A 22,936-nucleotide genomic window follows, 5' to 3' on the forward strand; every position below is an offset into this window, starting at 1 on the left:
ATTTCTCAGCCGTCTATCAACCGATTCGGGTTCTTAAGGCCCGAAACGAAAGCTACTGCATCCTAGAAGAACGCTTTTGAATTTCATTCCGATTGGACATTTTGTAACCGAGATATCTTTCGGGGAGTACTTTGGAGTAATACAACTTAACTTTTTAAGAGGTCTTTGAAAAATGCTTCATAATTAATTGACCAGCCGTGTGTCAAACGATTTGAGTTCTCTCATCAGCAAATGAAAGGTGCAGCATCCTAGTAGTATGCTATTGAATTTCATTCCGTTTGGACATTTTGTTTCCGAGATATCTTTCGAGGAGTACTTGGGAGTAATACAATTTACGCTATTGAGAGATTTTTGATAAAATGTATCATAATAAATTTCTCAGCCGTCTGTCAACCGATTCGGGTTCTCTTAGCATCAATTGAAAGCTTAAACATCCTCGTACAATTAAATTTTATTTTGATTGGACATTTAGTTACCGAGATTTCTTTTGAAGAGTATTTGGGAGTAATCTCAATAAATTACTTTTTTATTATTATACTAGCTGTATCTCGATGATTTTCTTACCCATATATTAATAGATTGGCAGTAAACAAGAGATACAATATTCCAGAATATGTTAACATTCCATACAAGATTGTTGGAGATTCTGGCTGACATTTCTGGTAGTTGAGCCCATGGTCGATGATTCTATTATGGAAAGCAATCAACTTGATGCCAAATCTACAATATTTTCTAGAATGACCAAAACTCACAATCATACATACGAATAATACAACAATATTTTTAATAAGTGTAAGAAGGGTTCTGTTCACCATAGGTGGATTAATTCAGGTTTTGTTTCTTAAGATTTCTGCAACAGTTGCCTGTTTGGTTTCCCAGAATTTCCTTTTTGGGAGTTTCCTCGGGAGGCGCAGGAGTAGTGCAGGAATTCTCTCTGAGCGTTCCTCTAGGAGTTTTTCTCTGGGAATTCCGCGAGCAGTTTTTTTTTCTGAGAGTTCCTCTAGAAAATCCCTACCGGGGATTTCCCAGCAGTTTGATCAGAGTGCTTCTCCAGGTGTTCCATTTGGTAAGCGAACGTTCCAGGATCCTTCAGATTTCTTCGAAAGTTTGTTTTAGGATTCCCCAGGTTTTTCACTTGCGGATTCCTTCTGGAGCTTCTTCTAGAGATTTTTCCAGGAGTGGAGATTTTCCCTCCTGGGGAATTCCCCAAGTGTTTTTTGTTTCTTAAGATTTCTGCAACAGTTGCCTGTTTGGTTTCCCAGAATTTCCTTTTTGGGAGTTTCCTCGGGAGATTTCTTCAAAAATTTTCATATGGGTATTGCCTTATGAGTTCTTCAGAAGTTCGTTCTGAGGATTCCTCCAGAAATTCCTGCTAGGGATTATTCCTAGAACTTTATTTTTACATTGCTCCTGAAGTTCATTCACGCGATTCCTCTTGGAATTCTTGTTATCGATTCTACCTCATAGGGATTCCCATACAGGAGGAACTTCCATAAGCAACTGAAGAGGAAATCCCCAAAGCTAATTACTGGTGGAATACACAGAGGGAATTTCTGGTATGCCTAGAAAAATCAAGGCCAAGATGATATGTTTCTGGATTGATCGAGAATTGAATCCCTGCTTAGTATCCGCATGTTCACTGCTTCGGGTATATGTGTCCCGAAAGATATGTCAAAACTACTGTTTCGAAAAAAAAATCAGATGATCTTACACAATAAGTCTTTGTTGAAATTAATACAGGAAGTTTTGAAAAAAAAAACATGAAGAAATTCTTGGCTTGTGGTGCGGGCCTGGTGTGATGATTAAAGTACGTGACTATCACGCCGAGGACCTGGAATCGAATGCCATTTCCAACAAACTCACAAAATGTGAGTTCTTCCTTCGGAAGAAAAGTGGAGCGTGAATCTCCCGAGATTAACTAGCCTAGCGGAAAAATTCTCGTTAATGCAGATAAAAAAAAATCTTGGCGCAATTGTTGATATAATAGCTAAAATTATTACACATACACTGAATAGCTTGAAATCTATAATCTATTGGAAAGTTGGTTATCTGAAATAAAAGTTTTGTACTTTGAGAAATACTTGATCAACATTACTGTATTCAGAATTCAGCAACAAAAATCTTAGAGCATGAACCCACATCTTATATCTATCTAGTATAACGGCGATGTTTCATTTTACATGATAACATTTTCAAAGAGACGGTATGATGATCTGTTAATTAATTGCATGACATAGCATACGCTTGAGCTGTATAGAACTTCAGGATTGTGGGACTTAAGGAAGTAGTGCAAAATTTAATGATTCGGTATATTGTGCGTTGCATGAAAAGCACAACTATGGCGACTGTATTCCAAGGCCTTATAAATATGATGGTCGAAATTCAATCGCGGTGCAAATAGCACGTGTAGTCGCAGCAATCATCACTTCACTCGGCCATGTGGCGACGCTTTTTCAAGAATTATCAAATAGCCCTGTGATAGAAAATTTGAGAACAGGTCTGATTCCTTATTTTGATTTACTCGGAGGTATGTTCCAAAGTAAATCACATGTGTAAAGGTTTTTTTTTTATATCTCCAGGAAAATACGATGGTCGGTGATTTCTTCTAATAGATGGCATGATTTAAGTTAAAGACTTATGTCTGGAGGGCAGTCTGAAGAAAATTCTTGATTTATTTTGGTGCAAGGAGGTGATTATCCAATGAGCTTCCTTAAGAAAATAAAGTTTTTTTTAATGATTTATAGGAAAGTACGATATTGTATTAATGTTGCTCATAAAAATACTTATTAATCGTTAAATCATTTATTCCTACCACCTCTTTTTTCCCCAGGATTGCATCCATGAAAAAAAAATTAAAATCGGCTCAAAAATAACAAACCAAATGAAACCACCGAAAACGCCTAAATGTATGCACGTTCTTATGTGCATATCAATTGAACATCCCCAGTTCTCCATACAAACTTCGGTCATAAACTGTGAAGGCCCGGTCCAATATTTTTCAAAAATTCTTTCACTATGACACTTCTAGAGTTCCAAACCCCTGTTATTTTTTTTTCATCGCATAACATGATTTTTTTTTTTTTATTTTGTCGAGCAGTGTAATCGATTTCAATATCTATCGCACCGAAAACATCGTCGTCGCCGAGTTGTGCGAATGTTAACAATCGGGAAACAAGACGGTCCAATGAAATGCTCACGACTTGCTAAGCATTTCTTTTTAAATATTCTATACATTCTCCAGTTAGCCTAGTGGTTAAGGCTAAGGATCGCCAATCCGGAGACGGGAGGTTTGATTCCCGTTCCGGTCGGAAAAATTTTCTCGACTCCCTGGGCACAGTGTATCACACTGTACACTGTATGTACTTGCCACACAAGTCATGCAATGGCAGGCAAAGAAAGCCTTCAATTAATAACTGTGGAAGTGCTCTAAGAACACTAAGTTGAAGAGAGGCAGGCCAAGTTCCAATGCGCGAACCTTGAGCCATTAAAAAGAAAAAGAAGAAGATAAATTATTCGACAAATAATTTAAAAACAATCACACTACATTGTAAAACTACATAAGTGAACATTCCAAAACGTACAAATACTTGCATATTTGAGGAAAAACAAACTATTAAACGAAGTTAATGTTTAATTTTTATTTAAAGCCAAGACTCAGGAACGTTAGTTTTGAGCTTCTACATCTCAAACACAGAACTGTAGCAGTTTCCGCATAATTGCATCGATGTGTACTTTAAAAGTTTAAATATGCTTACTCACCGAATGAAATAAAAACACCATGAATCCTACAGATGCTAATCTTTGGATACAACTAATTAGTAGCCAAATTAAAATCATACTTCCAGCTGCAAGTTAATTTGACTTCAATTTAACTTTTTAGTGCTAACGGGCAGCATCAAATTAACGTGAACCAATTTGAAACCCAAATAAGAAAAATCTACCCGACTAGCAGAAGCCCCAGTTGCGTTTGTAATGCTATTTAGCTCCATCTACTCCATGTAAATTATTTACCATGGGTGCACTCATCACTCATTCGCCTTGCATTGAAATTTTTTTCCTATATTCGTTTATCACATCATTTGTAGGTTGTTACAGCTATCCGAGAATTCCTACAGGCAGTCGACACTTACAAGAAAAGCTCGCACTTGACTCGGGTAGGTGGTATTACTAGGTTTTCCGGGGTGGTGTGTTAATCAAGTTCCTTCTGTTTTCTCCTTCTATCATAAAATCTGACCGTGATCGTGGCCCAGGAGGACAAGGACAAGCTGAAACTTTTGCAGCTGCAGATTTGTGCAACGGAGGACTTGCGGTGTTTGTTCGTGCTTTTGCTGCGTTGTTACAATCCGAGCGTGCAGAGCCGACAGTATTTGCAGGATTTGATTGTAACCAACCACATTTTGCTCCTTTTTTTGGATGGTGTGCAGGGAATTGCGGCTACGGGTAATGGAGATATGTTGGTTCACATCAAACAGTACGTAGGAGTATATCTACTTTACAGTCAACTTTTCGCAGTTCGATGTGGAGGGAATTGCAGGAGAATTTCGAACTGTGCAGAATTGTCTGTGCTTCGGTTGATTGGATTACATAGGAACAGCTGGGATTGATAGCCTTTGTTAATCGTTTATAGGTTTGCAACCGTCGAGATTATGCACCAGTATGGGCTATTATTGGAGGACTTTCGTGATAATGGAGCATTTGTGAATGATTGCATCTTCACAATGATGCACCATGTTGGTGGAGATTTAGGACAGATTAATGTGCTGTTTCAACCGAACATTTTGAAGACGTATTCGCAAATATGGGAAACGGAGTATGAAATTTGCGATGTAAGTATACAGACAGACGTCTGATGTCTGTTGACCATAGCAAAACTTATGATTACGTTGCATTTCAGGATTGGTCCGATCTCATCGAATATGTAATCCACAAGTTTATCAACACCCCGCAACCAAGCCCACTGGCAAGCACGTTACCTGAGATAAGTACACAACTTTTGTCCGGCATCAATCCATGGACTCAGGAAGAAAAGGACTCACTACAGTGGTACTACGTGCAGTGCAAGCAAAGCTCATGCTTAGTGGCAGATATATTGAACCTATTCCAAGAGAGCGGAAATCAACAGAAGACGCGTGTTTCCATTATCGAACAACTTTGGGAACAGGATATTATTGCTTTGACGCAGTATGACGATCTGATGAAGGTGGAAAATCCCGGCTACGAACGTAATGTACAAACTCCTGCATTTTCTGTGGCGTCCTGTAATTCCGGGAAACGGGATGATGAAAATAAAACCCCTTCCACGGCAATCGATGATATACAGGTATACAGAAATGATAACGTATTTGTTTGATGGCATGATTATTTCCTCGAAATTATTTTAGGTTCTACGTGACCGCTTGCTAAAGGAAAACAAAAGCAACATGATTGTTTGGCTTCAAAAAAGTTTACTTAACTGTTGCTTTGTCAAACTAAATGCACTCAGTGGTAACTTATACATTACAACTAGTCTAGAGGAACAGGACAGTGTCGTCGTTATGGAGTCTGTTTCTTATCACTGCATCAGTGAGTAAATGCTTTTCGAACGCTTCCAACTATCCTTAACCATCAACTATTTTTTCAGCCAAAAAGCAGTCCATACCAGTGGTTCCATGGAATCAGGAACAATATTCCATTCTATCCTACCAACCGTTTGTGTTGTTGCTGCATAAACTCGGCTTCCACCTGCCCGCAGACGCAAAGAAGATGTTTGTTCGCATTCCAGAGTTTTGGACTATAGATATTTTGTACAGCATTGCTCTCAAACTGGGCCCTGTGGAGCAATGTAAATATATTGCAGCGAAATTTGAGATGTTTAATTAATTGATTTCATTCTTTTGTCCTGACACAGCCATCATCAAGTTTGATCTAAATTGCCTCCAGAAGGTATTGTCAATGGAGAAGGAGGTGAAAGTGGACCCTGGATTGACATCGCATAACAGTTTGGATAGCTACACTGTTCTAGCAAGGTCAAACAAGCAAATTCCTGTCAACAGGTTAATTGTCTTTCTTAATTATAATTTGATTAACTTTTTTATTTCCTGCTTTTGGGGTAATTTAATGCTTATTTATGTCGCCTGGTTATTGTCTCTAAATCATAAGTTTAAATATAATTGACATTGGTTGTCTTCCGTTTAAAGTTTTGTCTGCGTCTTACAAGCATGTGATTATAATACAAAAAAATAGTTATGATGGTTGACAAGACAGTTCTGATATGACATTGCTTTACGATGGTAAATCCGATATAAACTATGGAGAATTTTGTAGGTATTTTTTTATAAGGAATCTGATAGTTTACATATAAACCAAATGAGCCAATTAGACCAGTGCCGACTTTTTAAAACCATAATTCAAGAATATAATGGTTTCATCAATCTAAACACAATTTGACAAATTTTAATGTTTTCTCTTTGCAGCTTTAATTCTGATTCCAATACCGGCTGGTTGCATGTAGTCATGAGGAACAAAAATGTCGATACGTAAGTATTAAACATGTAGGCAATTGCGATCTCCATTATGAACACTCAACGTGAGCTTTTTGAAAACTTGTCGGGCAGCGTTATTTATAGGCTGTGTCATAAGATAGATGAAACTCATAAACGTATTTGGCTGAATTTATGGCATCCATGGTGCTGGATGATTGTACTGAAAAACGTAAGGCCGAAGTACATTAGTTCGAAAGTGTCATTAGGCCGAATGGCTCACTAGACCGAATGAATCTGAAAACAAGGACGGGCATTCTAAATTAATGGTTTGATTAAGGTACCCCGGGGCAAGTGGGACCTAAAAAAGTGCTAATTTGGTTTTGTCATGCCGAAAGTTTCTGAACTCAAATTATTTAATAATTCCAATGGATCCAAAAGACGTTATTGGTATATGTCTACTTACTAACGTGCAGTAAAACTGTTCCAATATATTTACATTCCATATATTATGCATATAATGAAAAGTGTAGCAGATTCCACCATATACTTTCGTTACTTTCCTTACTCCCTCTTACTTAGAGTAGTATTAGAGTCACCGAAAAAAGCCAACCAATGCTTAGCATAGCTTAGCTTAGACTGACTGCACATCTCTATGGTAGCTACTCCGTGATTGACCCGAACAACAGTTGCACAATGAATCAACTGAATAGTTGGCTAGGAGTGAACAACTTTCTTACTGTACTGTGCACGCTTCAGAGACTCTCTCTAACGCACAGTGGCTGATTTCGTCATTTTAGCGCGCTTAATTAATAACTTTTTAACTCTGACGTTTAGCGTCATGGTGTCTTCGAGAAAGTTTTTCGCTATAATAAGGAGCTTCTTTTGAACTATTGTAAAAAATGATCAATCCCCCTAAAAGTGAGATAGAAAATTTATTTTTTGCATTTTTCAAGATACACGGTTGGTGTCTTTACAAAAGTTGTAGAAAATGTTATTTGGAGCAACTTTGCCAAAGGCGCCAAGTTTGTAACTCCGTTACTTTTCAAGATACGTTACGTCTTTTATCATCAGCCCCTTGAAAAGGGTTTTTGCGCAATAACTTTCGAAGAGTTGATTCTACATTTTTCTGATGTTCTACAAAGTTATAGATAATGGTAAAATACATAACTTTGCCGAACACAACATCCCGCTAGTTTCAAAAATAAAGTAGTTATAACGGATTTTATAGTTTTTTGGGCCATATTTCAAGCATATATAACCTAGCTATAGGCAATTATATGCAAATTTCCTTTTACGCATGTGAATATACAAGTAATTGCCTTTCTTAGAAAGCCAAAACCATCAAACTGTAAGAGACTGTAAGATGGTTTTTGCACAGAAACTTTCAACCATCTATGTTACTTTTATATGGGATTTATTCATATCTTCACCATATTTTTTTGAGGGTTCATTACGGCTTGCATTTTTATTGTTATTGTACGTGTGTGTGAATATATAGAATGGATTGTGGTGCATTCTGGAGCATTCATGAAGTACGTTACACGAAAACTTACCATTTATTTATATTTTCTTACTAACTCACAGTGCTGCACGTAGTCCACGAAAAGAGCGAACGCAGTGCCATTTTTTCTCAAATTCTTAACTTGCGCGTGACATATTTTGTGAACGCTCCCTCTAGTACATGTCTACAATAGTTATAGCTGATAATAAATCTCACTGTACTTTACAGTAAGGTGCTGTTTAATCGTGATCTGACAAAAAAGTAACACTTTATGCGTTCTTTTCGAGGACTACGTGCAGCACTGTCAGTTAGTCAGAAAATAGAAGTAGATGGTAAGTTTTCATGTAACGTACTTCATGAATGCTCCAGAATACACCACAATCCTTACTATATATTCACACACTTACGATAACAATAAAAATGCAAGCTGTCATGAACTCTCAAAAAAATATGTTGAAGATATGAATAAATCCCATATAAAAGTAACATAGATGGTTGAAAGTTTCTGTACAAAAACCATCTTACAGTCTCTTACAGTTTGATGGTTTTGGCTTTCTAAGAGAGGCAATTACTTATATATTCACATGCGTAAAAAGAAATTTGCATATAATTGCCTATAGCTAGGTTATATATGCTTGAAATATGGTCAAAAAAACTACAAAAACCGTTATAACTATTTTATTTTTGAAATTAGCGGGATGTTGTGTTCGGCAAAGTTATGTGTTTTACCATTATCTATAACTTTGTAGAACATCAGAAAAATGTAGAATCAACTCTTCTAAAGTTATTGCGCAAAAACCCTTTTCAAGGGGCTGATGATAAAAAACGTAACGTATCTTGAAAAGTAACGGAGTTACAAACTTGGCGCCTTTGGCAAAGTTGCTCCAAATAACATTTTCTACAACTTTTATGAAGACACCAACCGTGTATCTTGAAAAATGCAAAAAATAAATTTTCTATCTCACTTTTAGGGGGATTGATCATTTTTTACAATAGTTCAAAAGAAGCTCCTTATTATAGCGAAAAACTTTCTCGAAGGCACCATAACACTAAACGTCATAGTTAAAAAGTTATTAATTAAGCGCGCTAAAATGACGAAATCAGCCACTGTGTAACGGTACAATAACGGCGCTGAGCACGTCCTTGCAGTCAGGTTTAAAGAGGAAAGGAATATCAGTACCAACCTTTGTTACGTGAAGGACCGTGATTACCGCTGCGACTCCACCAAAAGCTACAGGATGGAGTGTTTGTGAGTAGGGAAGGTATCGTGGAGTCTGGATGTGTCCATTTGACTTCGAATCATGCTGGCCATGCTGGATTCCACGCTATTGTTAGCTTTACGTGGAAAGCAAACAATCGACGACCCACTTCAGGTGGTCACTCAATATTTACTACAAACGAAGACGCCAAATTTGTAACTCCGTTAGTTTTCAAGAAACGTTACGTTTTTATTCTCGACGGCTCCTTGAAAATGTTTATTTTCAATAACTTTTTTCACTTTTGATTCCACGATTCTATTCTCTTAGTCTCTGTATATAAGTCAATCATTTTGACTTTCTTTTTTTTATTAATGTGTATTTTAACTTATAGCTAATTCTACACTTATTTTGACTTTCTAAGAGAGACAATTACTTGACTTATACTTTCGCATTTGCATGGGGTTAGTTGCTTACAATTGCCTATGTGGAGCGGACCTGGTGTGATGGTTAGAACACTTGACTATCACGCCGAGGACCTGGGATCGAATCCCACTCCCGACAAACTCGCAAAATGTGAGTTCTTCCTTCGGAAGGGAAGTAAAGCGTGGGTCCCGAGATGAACTAGCCTAGGGCTAAAAATCTCGTTAATACTGATAAAAAAAAAAAAAAAAAACAATTGCCTATAAAGTAATGAGGGGCAACTATTACTCGGAAAGACAACTATTTCGTTTTTCATTGCTTAACGATTCCTTATCATGTAACCTTCAAAACGTATCACTAGATTTTATCGAATTCTTTTTGTAGCTCTAGTAATAAAGTTTTTAATGCAAGTACTTCAATGCGAACTTTTGCCCCATACTTGGGGAAAAAGTTCGCATTGTGCGGGGCAAAAGTTTACACATGACAAAAGATAGTTTAATGGTACAAAGTCCATTAATTTCAAGTTAATTCATGTTTATCCTTTCACTAAATCCACGAAATGTGTTTCTTTCCATTTTTAGCATTATATCCCAACTGGAATACAGCTTGGTTCTCAGTTTTTGTATACAACGTATTTAATGATTACTTCCACATACTATTATATAGGGTGCCTGTGCCAGTGTACCAGTTATCGCACTACCTAAGGAAAACTATTTCTACAAAAATAAGAAGAATACCGACGAATGTCATCGATGTGTCAAATGATTGATTAGTTTTCATACTTTACAGGAAAAATATAGAAACGGAGTCAAAACAACTTTTAGTATTTATTACGGTGTGTGCCAATGATAGGAACCCTGTACCAGTTATGGACACATTTGTTAATTTGAGTTCCACTTCGCACTATTTACATGCATTCCTTATGGGATTAGCCATAACTGGTACACTATGGCGAAATAGGGTGCAAGGAAGCCGAAAAGTTAAGGAAAATGATTTATTTCTATCACAATTTGAGCAAATTGTGAAGTTTGAATGATCGCAATCATCTTTTGTGAATGTGATATATTGTTCATGATATTTTTTTTATTGATATGCACAGGGATGGGAACTCACTTGCAAAGAGTTTCACTCACTTGCAGTTTTCTCAGCTCAGAAGCGTGCAATCAAGAAACGATATATGGACGACTTTTACCTTGTGGTTTTGTCTAAAACTTTGCCAAATGGAGTTGGGGTCGCACACGAATCCCAAAGTCGTGACAGATTTCTGAAAGCGACTCTCCACGAGGTGAGTGTAAATTACATTCACCTCGTGGAAAGTTGCCTTCACAGCTCCCTTACGACTTCGGTATGCGTGTGCGACCTTTACTGTATTCGGCAAACTTTTAGACCAAACCACAAGGCAAAAGTCGTCCATATATCGTTTCTTGATTGCACGCTTCTGAGCTGAGAAAAATGTTCCCATCCTTGGATATGCATCATTAAAGGTTAAAAATCAACTATGGCGAATTTGAGGTACTATAGCCATAACTGGTACACTGAGCCTAATAGTTTTTTTTCCCAAGGTTACTAGAGTTGTCAAAATAAATTATGAAGTAATCATGGAGATATGCATAGACTGATACAGAAATTATAAATACATGCTGTTTATTGAATAATATGAACTATTCTGATGATTTCTACCAATTTCTTCCAGAGTATAGTACATTGTGCTCCACATGCTTACATTTCCTTTCAATTGTCATGATATTATGAAGAACAATCGAGTTCTCAACTCAACTTCATGCTCCAAATGTGTATTTGCACAAAGGTGTTTTTTATTTATTTCAACATTATTTATCCATAAATACCAAAATTAATCTGAGTTTTTAAACACCTGGGAGGATTTTCGGCGTGGCAGTCGCAATTGCAATCAAACGATCAGATATTCTCCTTCATCCGACGTTTCGATGTGTATTACATCTTCTTCAGGGAATTCTATGTTCGAGACAAGATAATTATACTATATACAGGGTGTTAGGTTCCTGAGTGCAAACTTTTTAAAGGGTGATAGAGGAGCATAAATGGTGAAAAAAACTGATGCTGGGTCATTAGGCCGAAGGTCATTAGGCCGAAGGCCATTAGGCCGAAGGTCATTAGGCCGAATGGTCATTAGGCCGAATGGTCATTAGGCCGAATGGTCATCAGGACGAATTGAAAGTTAGCCGTTGTTTTTACCTTTTCCAACAATTTTTGAGAAAAACTAGTTTAACAATGAAACTAGAAAGAATAGCCTATGTTTTAAAGAAGGAAAAATTTATGAATTGAATATCAGCAGTTTCAGCGCCAAAAACTATTTTAGCAATGATACTAGAAAGAACAGCCTATATTTAAAAGAAGGAAAAAATCATGGGTAAAATATCAGTAGATTCAGCATCAATAAAGTATCTTCGTGCCTGTCACACGATACACACATGCAAAATGGTCATTTGTGGAGCAGACCTGGTGTGATGGTTAGAACACTTGACTATCACGCCGAGGACCTGGGATCGAATCCCACTCCCGACAAACTCACAAAATGTGAGTTCTTCCTTCGGAAGGGAAGTAAAGCGTGGGTCCCGAGATGAACTAGCCTAGGGCTAAAAATCTCGTTAATACAGATAAAAAAAAATGGTCATTTGCAGAGGAAGCTCTCAGTTAATAACTGTGGAAGTGTTCATAGAACACTAAGCTGAGAAGCAGGCTTTGTCTCAGTGGGGTCGTAACGGCAAGAACCATTCGGCCTGATGACCATTCGGCCTAATGACCATTCGGCCTAATGACCATTCGGCCTAATGACCATTCGGCCTAATGACCTTCGGCCGAATGGCCTTCGGACTAATGACCATCGGCCAAATGGCCTGACACCAAAAAAACTGTTCTACGCATATGGTCAAATCTCAACCGTTACGTAGTTATTGAACTTCCCATGTTTTTGACTCTTATTGCCTTAACTGGCGATAACTTGAAAATGGTCAAACTTATCGAAGTTTTTTTACCCTTATTCGAATGATTATTGAATTTTCTATCAAATGGCATCTTTGAATCGATTGGTTTAGTTAAATAACTAAGTTTTCTAAAGCGAATAGCTCAAAAGAAGTGTGTTTTAATTTTTTTTTGTCAATTATCTTTGAAAAATGCGTAATCAATTAAAATTCTTTCTTAGGCAAAGTTGTGGCCCTGTTCCACTCTACAATTCGTTCTTTGACATCAAACTTCTCGCTCTTATCGTTTTGTTGCAATTTCGATTTTACCATCGCATATCAGATCATAAATTTGCAACTGTAATGAAAAGCACTTTTTTGCGCATTGTGCCGCACATTTAAATCGAAATTGCAAGAAAACGATAAGAGCTAGAAGTTTGGTGTCAAAGAACGAATTGTAGAGTGTAACAGGGGCCACAACTTTGCCCAAGAAAGAATTTTAATTTATTACGCATTTTTCAAAGATAATTGATAAAAACCAATAAAAATACACTATTTTTAGCTATTTTGCTCTAGAAAACTTAGTTATTTAACTAAAACAATCGTTTCAAAGATGCCATTTGATAGAAAATTCAATAATCTTTCGAATAAGGGTAAAAAAACTTCGATAAGTTTGACCATTTTCAAGTTATTGCCAGTTATGGCAATAAGAGTCAAAAACATGGCAAGTTCAATAACTACGTAACGGTTGAGATTTGACCATATGCGTAGAACAATTTTTTTCACCATTTATGGTCCTCTATCACCCTTTAAAAAGTTTGCACTCAGGAACCTAACACCCTGTATACTTAACATTAAGGCCTTTTCTTGTGTCATCACAAAATGGCTTCTTCAGAATCATCATCCAAATCATAGGCGCCAACTTGTGACGTAGTTGGGGGGCGAAGCTCTCCAAAATTGGACAAAATTCATCTTTTTTCAGCTCAATGCACTAGTTTTAACGTAAATATGCCTAAACTAGATGAACTGCGTCGAAATTTTCCGAATTTGATTGGTTTTGAGAGGCCTCGCCCCCCCCCCCCCCCCCCAACTACGTCACAAGTTGGCGCGTATGATCCAAATTCAACTTTACACAGTATTGCACTAATACATTTACGTAAGAAAATCGACGCTTACCTTTTCTCTAAAATTTTGAAGATATTTTGAAAAGAAATATAGAACACACTATTCCAATTAAAATTCTCTTTCGAACTATCTATACCACAAAGAAATATTTGCACTCAAACTTGAAAATTATTCAAATTTGTCTCAACCGCACCAAGAGTTCGATGGCAATGTTTACCACCCACCACAGTACAACGACGACAGCAGCAGCGCGACGCGACGGTGCCGTCCGGCGCACAATCATCGATCATTGAACGCAGTGATGTCGATCTCGCGGGCCAATTCATCAATAAAATCAATCAAAATCATTGAAATGGTCAACTCAAATTTATCGATTATACGTCGTAAAATCGAAAACTATTCTTCAAATGATTATTGTTTTACTTTGAATCACATATGATAGTAATAAAAGCAAATAATTTTTATTTGTGAAATCTCCTCCGCACTGTCCGCCAACACTGCTGCTGCTTGCAAACATCAACAGCGGAAGAGCATACTAAGAGTATTCGATCATTTTTAGCTTATTACACATAAAATTCGGTGTTTTTCGTAATATTGAGACATGTTTCATTGTTATTTAGCAAAACAGAGTAGTCTACTGCTTGAATTGCTTTTAAATAATTAATAATCTTGAAATGTTTACATTGGTGAAAGCGAGACAAAGAGGTGCTATTTTTGTTTGTTTGTTTATAGAACAAATATAAAAAGGCAACACCACTACTGTTGCGCTCGATGATTGTTAGAAATAAGAGTCGAAAAAGAAGTGCTGAAATAGGAGTGATACAGGGAGTCACCTTAAACATTGAAAAACATTCAATTTTTGAACAATACTAATAAATTGAAAATTCACTTGAACCATCATAACATAAGAAGTGCTAAAAATAAACCATTTTTAGAAGAAACCCAAGGATAGCTTTTTTAAATTGGTTTATTGAAAACTCCCTAATTTTACAATATTGACAACATAGCAAAATCTAATAGTTTAGGTGTAAAGCTTTTAGTTTAGCTACAGATACGGCACTGGATCATTGTGCAGTGGTTCATTGTTCCATGGTGAAAAAAGAAGGGAAATGTGGATCAGTGCACGTGTTCGATCGATTGACTTTTTTGCGGAGTCGTATTATCTAGGTGGCCATGAAAACAAGTTCATTCTGTGTAAACATGGCACCGCCCGAACGCCAAATAAGTGAACTTGTGCAAAAGTTCATATTTTTTTTGAAATTCAGCCATTCCACAGGAAATCAATACAGTGGACGTTATATTTGATGAGTTTGTCGTTCTTTGAAAAATATTGGATCATATTTTATTTTTATGTTGACATTACAGTTACCAATTTTAACCCTCTAATACCCAACCCCTACTTAGGGCGGGGTATAGTTAGGACATTTTTGTATTTTATAGCTGATAGCTATAGCTATATAGCTATAGGATTGTTAAGCATATCTGAAAATGGTTTATAATGTCTTCTGAAGCGTATTTCCTTTTTTATCATCTAAAAATTTATGCTTTGGTGACATCTGGTGGTGTTTCTTTTGTATTAAGTCGCGACAATTTACTTATTACAAAATTTTCCCCATCCATTCTATCATCGTAAAATAGTTTAGCGGAATTGAACACTAGCATTATTTACCCAAAAATAACACGAAAAATTAAATTATCCAAAAGAATCTTAAAAAATCATTGAGGGTCGTGAGTTCAAATCTCACCTGGGCTGTGGATTTTTTTCCCAATTTAATCAATAATTTACCCATCTGTACATATGTACGTTGAGTTATTTGAAAATCATAATTGACCACACGGATTGGTATTACCGAAAATTTGCACTTTGAGTCAGTCTTAAAAAATCAAAACATGTCAACAGTAATCACAAAATCGCATAATGTTTTTGACTCAAACAATGAGAACTTAAATTGGCTTTAAGGAAAAATATAATATTGTAGGGATGTTCAAAAATAAAAATTAGAAAAAAAATCAGAAATTCTTAAAATCACGTATAAAAAGTATTTTCAACCAAATCACGTTTTAATCGATTTAAGATAACGAATAATGATGTTAAGATCAAAATAAAAAAATGGGTATTAGAGGGTTAAGGACAGACTTGTTAGAGTCCCAAAATGGCCGTCACATTGGCCGACTTTGGCACCTACTCACGATTTCAAGCGCACACATCTCTTCGTAAACAAAACCAGCGCATCTGATCTTCTTATTTTAAGCTTATTACGAGTGAGCAAGAACAGAATAATAAAATTCACTGTTGGTTGGAGCTAGTTTCTCGAGATTTGTGCGTCTGAAGTTCTTATGCACTGTTGAAGCAGGATTTCAAGACGTTTGTCCTTAAGAAAGGATGGTCCAAAAAATCAAGGTTTTCTAAACTTATAATTTAAAAAAAAAATCATTACTTTTAACCAGATAACCGATTTTCAACATTCTTTATTTTTTGGACCATCCTGGTCACGCCAATGACAATATAAACATATATGGTCTAATGTTTTAAAATAAACAAAAATCGTACCCAAACATCACGACATTATGATATCCACTCTATCGATTTTCTATGGAATGACTGGATTCTAATCGCTGAGGAGTAGATACATTGTGGTCGATGAGTCGTAAGTCGCGCGGTGAGAAACGTAATTGTTGATGACAGATAGGCACAGAATGAAATGTGGAGTGAGATCAAGCGTCAAAACAAAGTGGAAAATCAATCATATAAAAAGAGGGAGAACACGGTGTCTATGGTAACAGAATATATAAAAAAAACATCAGTATCGCTAAGTCACCCACCAAATAAAAGCTATGGATCTCTTCGGGAATTATTTCCTGCCATATCTGAAGGTAAGTTGAAAGAAAGCATTCTTGTTGGTCCTCAAATCAAAAAGATCATAGAAAATGAAAAATTTCAAGAACTTCTTCCTAGTAAAAATGAGAAGCATGCATGGCAAAGGCTTGTATTAGTAACATGGATTTTTTTGGGAAACAATCGAACTGCAAACTATCGAGAATTAGTTGAAACGATGATAGAACACCTCAGAAAAATGGGATGTAAGATGTCTTTGAAGCATGTTGACTGACTTTATGTGGTCGACAAAGTACGATCTACCTAATGTTGAGCATCACCGCAGGGTTTCTAATAAATCTTAAAATAGTATTTCCATTGAATGCGGTCTAGCTTGTACCCACAAAACAATTTATTAACAATTTGTTACAGTGACCGGCACATAAAAAGATCCACCATATAGTGGTTACAGTTTCTAATGAAAACTACTTGCAAAGATGATAAAATATACCTTTCAATGAATGCACTACATCCATTTTACAAAGTTTCAGTAATCTGTGTTGAGATATATTTAGTTTTTGAAGAATAAAGTGATTTATGATAAGATTGGGAAAAAATGTTTAAAAATTGGGTATGGCAAAAACAAAGATCCACTTAACAATTAATTCTGAAACTTCAAATTTTCACAGGTTTGCTTCTTGGTGTATGCTATTGTGATGTTTTCGACATATGAAGTTTGTTTTGATATGAGTTTTATCAATTTTAGCGTGATATGGGGCGAATTTATTTTTCATGGTTATAATGGGTAAAATTTTCCCTAAACTACAGAAACAATCTGTAAACATTATTATTATTGCTATTATTCTACAGTATAACAATAATTCAGCATGCAGACATACAGGGATACACTTTTTTGGACAATTTTTATGGGTTTTGGTCGACTAATGCAAAGAAATGCAAATGTTGTGAAATCTTCACAATGATTATTTGATAACTCAAAACACTCTCACGTTTGTGTATCGCAATGATCACCTCCATCTGCTTGTACTGAAGCTTGCTGGAGGTATATTCTATCATCTACACTTTGATCATTAAAATTTTTCGAACCTTGACGACATTTTAAAGTTTCAGAATTAATTGCTAGGTGGATCTTTTTTTCTGTCATACCCAATTTTTTAGTAATTTTCCCAATCTTATGAGAAATCACTTTATTCCTTAAAAGCCAGTTATTTCTCAAAACAGATTACTAAAACAATGTAAAATGGATGTAGTGCATTCATTAAAAGGTATATTTTATCATTTTCGCATGTATTTTTTTTATTAGAAGCTGTAATCACTATATGGTGGATCTTTTTTATACCGGTAACTGTAGATTTTTTTTATAATGTCATTTTAAAATAAAGTGTTATACTGACTAAATTGATTTAAATTAACAAATCGTCATTTTTCACATGCATCATGAAGCTCCGTATACTCTTAATGGGACAAAGCAGGTATCTACGCTGCATTAAAAAAAAGGCATGTGTAAAAGCCTACTAGGGGGAGAGGGAAAGGTCTGAGGTGGACAATATTGGATATTCTTCTTCTTCTTTTTCTTCTTCTTGGCCTATTTTAAATACATTGTATACAAAAACTGATAACCAAGCTGTATTCCAGTAGGGATGTAATGCTATAAATGGAAAGAAACATTCCGTGGCTATAGTGAAAGGATATCTTTCATCATGTGCAATCGTTTGCCCCGCACTATGCGAACTTTTTCCCCAAGTATGGGGCAAAAGTTCACATTGAAGTACTTGCATTAAAAACTTTATTACTAGAGCTACAAAAAGCACTCGATAAAATCTAGTGCTATGGTTTGAAAGTAACATGATAGGGAATCATTAGGCAATGAAAAACGAAATTGTTGTCTTTCCGTGTAATAGTTATTTTGTGGAGACTGTTAGGTGCGAACTTTTGTCTAGTCGGGAGCAATCAGAAAAGGTCAAATTTGGAGCTGGGCAAAAAAAATGTCGGACCGTGATATTTAACTACAAGCGACACGACAGAACATACACGGACCCGAATGTTTTCCATTCAGTTAAAGGGTCTTTAAAATAAATTAATAATGAAAAAAAAAACAGAACATTCAATCTGACGCACTATTGTTCACTTCAAAGTAAAGTTTCCTACAGAAATCATTCATGGACTGTATTTTAGGGATGAAGGGATAATTATTGGTGATTTTTCTTCAAAAAAGTAAATTTCCCCATAGTAAATTGTATAAAACCTTAGAATGGGCTGTACTAAAATATAGTTTTTCGATCGATCTAAAGTGTTGAATAGTTGATATGGAACCAAAATAGAACTCAAATTGTGTACAGGAGCGAGAACTGATCCTTTTATAATTTTTTTTTATATAACCGTATCTCTATAGTATCTATCCACCGTGTTCTTTTATTACTTTCCTTACTCCCCCTTACTTAGAGTAGTTAGACGTGTGCGCCGCCGCGCCGCGCCGCCGTCGCCGACAATTTTTTCACGCCGCCGCCGCAAGTCAAATTGACCCGGCGCGCCTCTGTTCATATTTTTCCACGCCGCCGAACAAAATTTCCCACACCGATGAGAAAATGACAAAGATTTTTTTTCACGCCAAGCTGTTTAAATCTAATACCAATAACAGTGGTCATTTTCAAACAGTTTCTATTTTTTTCCTTGTGCATATTAGGCTTATTTTTCTGAAGTTCTTCTTGTGAATCTATTGTATTTTTTCTTGTGATTTCATTTAATGATTTCCTACAGCAATACTGTTAAGATCCTTACTTATTCTTTTTAAGTACTAAGCTAGACTCTTTTGAAACCCATAACGGATTATCAACAAAATTCTTGGCGATATTTTCATTAGGTCCATAAACTCATTCTCCTACATATTCTTTGTATACTCTTGGAAGATTTTCATGGCAATTTGCGAATGACATTCTTGGAGGTTTTCATTAAATCTTCAGAAATTTCACCAAGAATTCTTCTAGAAAAAAATTCAGAATTCTTTGAGAAGTTTCTTGAAGTTGAGAGGATTCTTTTAAAAAATCCGAATGTTCTCTTAGAAATATTTTTAGAGATGCCATATGTTCTTTCATAAATTTCTATGGAGAACCTCCTAAAATGGCACCATTAATTTATTAGAAATTTCATTAAATAGGTTACGCAAAAGAAGGTCCATTTTCAACCCCACACTTTTTGTATAGGGCCTCCTCTGAAATTATCACAATTTTCGGAGCCCCTCCCTCCTCAAAGCGTAGCGTTACTTATGGACGTTCCCCCGTCAGAAACAGCTCCAGGAATTATATTTACATAGTAATCCCAGAATTCCCCATCAGTAGCTTCGGAAATTCATCCAAGGCTTCTTCTTTGTCTCCAGGAAGTTTTCCATAAGTTCTTCCTTTATTTTATTAAGTGATTCCAGTAGGGTAGCGACCCGTCAGTAGCTTCGGAAATTCATCCAAGGCTTCTTCTTTGTCTCCAGGAAGTTTTCCATAAGTTCTTCCTTTATTTTATTAAGTGATTCCAGTAGGGTAGCGACCCGCTTGGGCAGCGGCCGGTATTTTGGGTACTTTTCGCTATAACTCAGTCAATTCCAATCCAATTGACTTGAAATTTTGTACACCGCTAGATACTAAACGTATCTCATCGCGTTCCAAAAATTGTGTCAATTGGGTTTTTAAATTAAGAAAAATTCAATGATTTTTTTATTTTTAAACAAAAGAGCACTATTTTCTGAGCCGCTATGATTTTTTTCAGATTTTTAGAACTTATTTTGGTATCTAAAATCAATTTCAAAGAGGTTTTTTGAAATCACCTTTTGACAGCTGGGCAACTGCTTGACAGCTCCACTCAGTACAAAATGCGACGAGGGGTGATTCGACAAATCGCTCTCATACAAATTTCAAACTGATTTTTAAATAGGTTCCCGGGCACCAAAATTGATGAAAATTTGGATTTCGACTCAGTTTGGCATGCAGTTTCAGAACATGAAATTATCTCAACACCACTAAAGAAGCCAATTGGTTCGAAATTGGCTGAGTTATAGCAGAAAAGTGCCCAAAATAGGACCCGTGCCGAGATGGTTCCACTTCCCTACATATTCTTTCAGTGATTTCTGCAACAAAAAAAATTCATATAGAGATTCCTTTATGAGTTCCTCCGGATATTCCTCCATTTATTTTACCAAAAATTCCTCCTGAAATTCTTCTAAAGAAACCATTAACAGTTTTAACCGGAATCTTCAATAAATTTAGAAAAATCTTCAGTAACAATTTCTAGAAAGTTTAACATAGGGGAACTTACCTATTTTCAGTCATGTTGTTATCTCCATCATAGGGGTTTATTTAGAACCTTTTGAACTCAAAATTTGCCTCAAATCTTTCACAATCAAGTTAAAGGTACTCGACCATGTTTCAAGTATTTTGGCCGACAAACCCCTCAGGGGCCGTCCATATACCACGTGGACAGCTTGGAGGGGGGAGGGGGTTAGCGAAAAGTCCACACTTGTCCACGGAGAGGGGGGTGGGGGTTCGTCAAATGTCCACGTGGACAACATTGACATAAAAATTAGGAAACAAGAATCTACAAACGAAACAAATTCTGTCGCATTTTTTATGAGATTCTCTTCAACAGTTATTTCATACATTTTATTTCATAATACATTATCTTTTAGTTGTAAGTTACTTCTTCAAGGAAAAAAAAATCATGGTATTGATTCACAGAATTATTTGTTTTATATTATCAGAATTACCAATTACTTAGTTTTCTTCACCGAGGAATATTCTGGAGATTTAAAATAGACTGTAGACCAAGCAAATGTTGGTGTTTCAGTCAGAAAATTTTCATTAAAGTTCTATATAGACTTACTCAAAGTGCAAATTTTCGGTAATACCAATCCGTGTGGTCAATTATAAATTTCAAATAACTCAACGTACATATGTACAGATGGGGAAGATGATATAGATCGATGAGATTTGAATTACCTTATGACAACTAAGTTGCCGGGTCATTAATTGGCTCGGTAGCTTAGTTGGTAAAGCACTTGGGGGTGATACACAAATTATGTCACGCAAAAATCGACCTTTTTCAACCCCCCCTCCACCCTATGTCACACTTTTTGTATGGGACCTCAAACATTTTTGTATGGGTCGTCACGGTATGCAAAACTCCCCCTCCCCCCTAAAAGCGTGACGTAATTTGTGCATGGCCCCTTGTCTAGCGAATAAGGGTCGTGAGTTCAAATCTCACCTGAGCTGTGGATTTTTTCCCAATTTAACCGATAATTTACCCATCTGTACATATGTACGTTGAGTTAGTTCTGAATAGATTTCTCGAAGTTTCATATCAAATGTTTAAACTGCTTCAAAGTCTCAAAATACATGTAGGGATTGGCAGGCTTATCTCAAAAAATTTTTTTGTAGGTTCCTTTAAAATTGAAGATCTTTCTAATGGATATTAAAGTCTAAACTTCAGCAATACAATTTAGTCGCTGTAAATCTTGTTTTTTTTTGTGAGAATCTAAGAAATATAATCTTATCTCAACAAAAATCTAAAATTTGAATTACCTTGTCTCAACAAAACAATTAGACAACCATATATTGAACAACCACTAAAAAAACACCGTCTTCAACCAGAGGCTGTGCAGACTGAACATTGAACAATCACTAACATTAGGCGATGGACATCACACAAAACACATCCAGTGAAGAATTTGCCGTTAGCCAAAAATATTTCACCAATTGCAGCGGGAATCGAACCCACACTCTCACAAACATTAAGCTGAATTAAAAACTATTTTGGAAACTTGTAGATACCTATTTTGTGCTACTTATTTGTATTCTATGTAAAGCTATAGAAAATTTTTATTTTATAAATTTTTCAATTATATTTAAGACATTAAATTAAAAATTAATATTAAAAAAACCTTTCTAATTTAATTTAATCTAAATCTAAAAAAAATTAATCACTTTTTCCATTTATTTTAGAAATATAAAAAAAAAACTTATTTTCGGATGTCCACGTGGACATTGGGGGAGGGGGGTAGAGGTAAATGAAAAGTCCACGCTTGTCCACGGGGAGGGGGGAGGGGGTCAAAAATCATGAATTTTCTGTCCACGTGGTATATGGACGGCCCCTCATAACGAAGAGAACAAACCTGCCTAAAATACCATTGGTCACCCCATACTCCTTTGGAAATCTCTAGGAACCTTTACAGTTAAAGTATTCCTCCAGACATTCTTTCAGGGATTCCTTTAAAAATATGTTCATGAATTCCTACTGAAATTCTTTCAGAGTATCCTCCATGAATTTTGGTAAGAGATTTCTTTTGGAATTTTTCTAAATATTTATTAATAAATCCTTGCAGGAAATCAATCAAAGGTTTCTGAGGGAGAGTTTTCAGAAATTTCTTTAGCAACTCTTTCTTGAACTATTTCAGAAAATTCTCTGGGATACTTTGA

General features: G+C 36.0%; 1 protein-coding gene and 1 long non-coding RNA gene across 9 annotated transcripts in view; one reads left to right on the forward strand and one right to left on the reverse strand.

Annotated features, from left to right (window-relative positions):
• LOC115265592 (protein timeless) overlaps positions 1-22,936 on the forward strand; it is a 238,024-nt gene that overhangs the window by 57,946 nt on the left and 157,142 nt on the right. For 7 of the 8 annotated variants that reach the window (XM_062849715.1, XM_062849713.1, XM_062849718.1 and 4 more), the window contains 8 exons: positions 4,086-4,154; positions 4,251-4,471; positions 4,628-4,826; positions 4,895-5,320; positions 5,382-5,562; positions 5,621-5,821; positions 5,888-6,032; positions 6,453-6,515. In XM_062849715.1, the coding sequence (XP_062705699.1) occupies positions 4,086-4,154; positions 4,251-4,471; positions 4,628-4,826; positions 4,895-5,320; positions 5,382-5,562; positions 5,621-5,821; positions 5,888-6,032; positions 6,453-6,515 (1,505 nt within the window). The remainder of the gene's footprint in view (positions 1-4,085; positions 4,155-4,250; positions 4,472-4,627; positions 4,827-4,894; positions 5,321-5,381; positions 5,563-5,620; positions 5,822-5,887; positions 6,033-6,452; positions 6,516-22,936) is intronic. The other variant, XM_062849712.1, reaches the window with a different exon arrangement.
• Positions 7,291-22,473, reverse strand: LOC134287607 (uncharacterized). Its single transcript, XR_009997401.1, has 2 exons — positions 12,474-22,473; positions 7,291-11,654 (listed from the first exon to the last, which is right to left on the reverse strand). It is a non-coding gene; the product is annotated as an uncharacterized LOC134287607 (long non-coding RNA).

The sequence above is a fragment of the Aedes albopictus genome, chromosome 2 (genome assembly GCF_035046485.1).
Source record: "Aedes albopictus strain Foshan chromosome 2, AalbF5, whole genome shotgun sequence".
Classification (NCBI taxonomy): domain Eukaryota; kingdom Metazoa; phylum Arthropoda; class Insecta; order Diptera; family Culicidae; genus Aedes; species Aedes albopictus.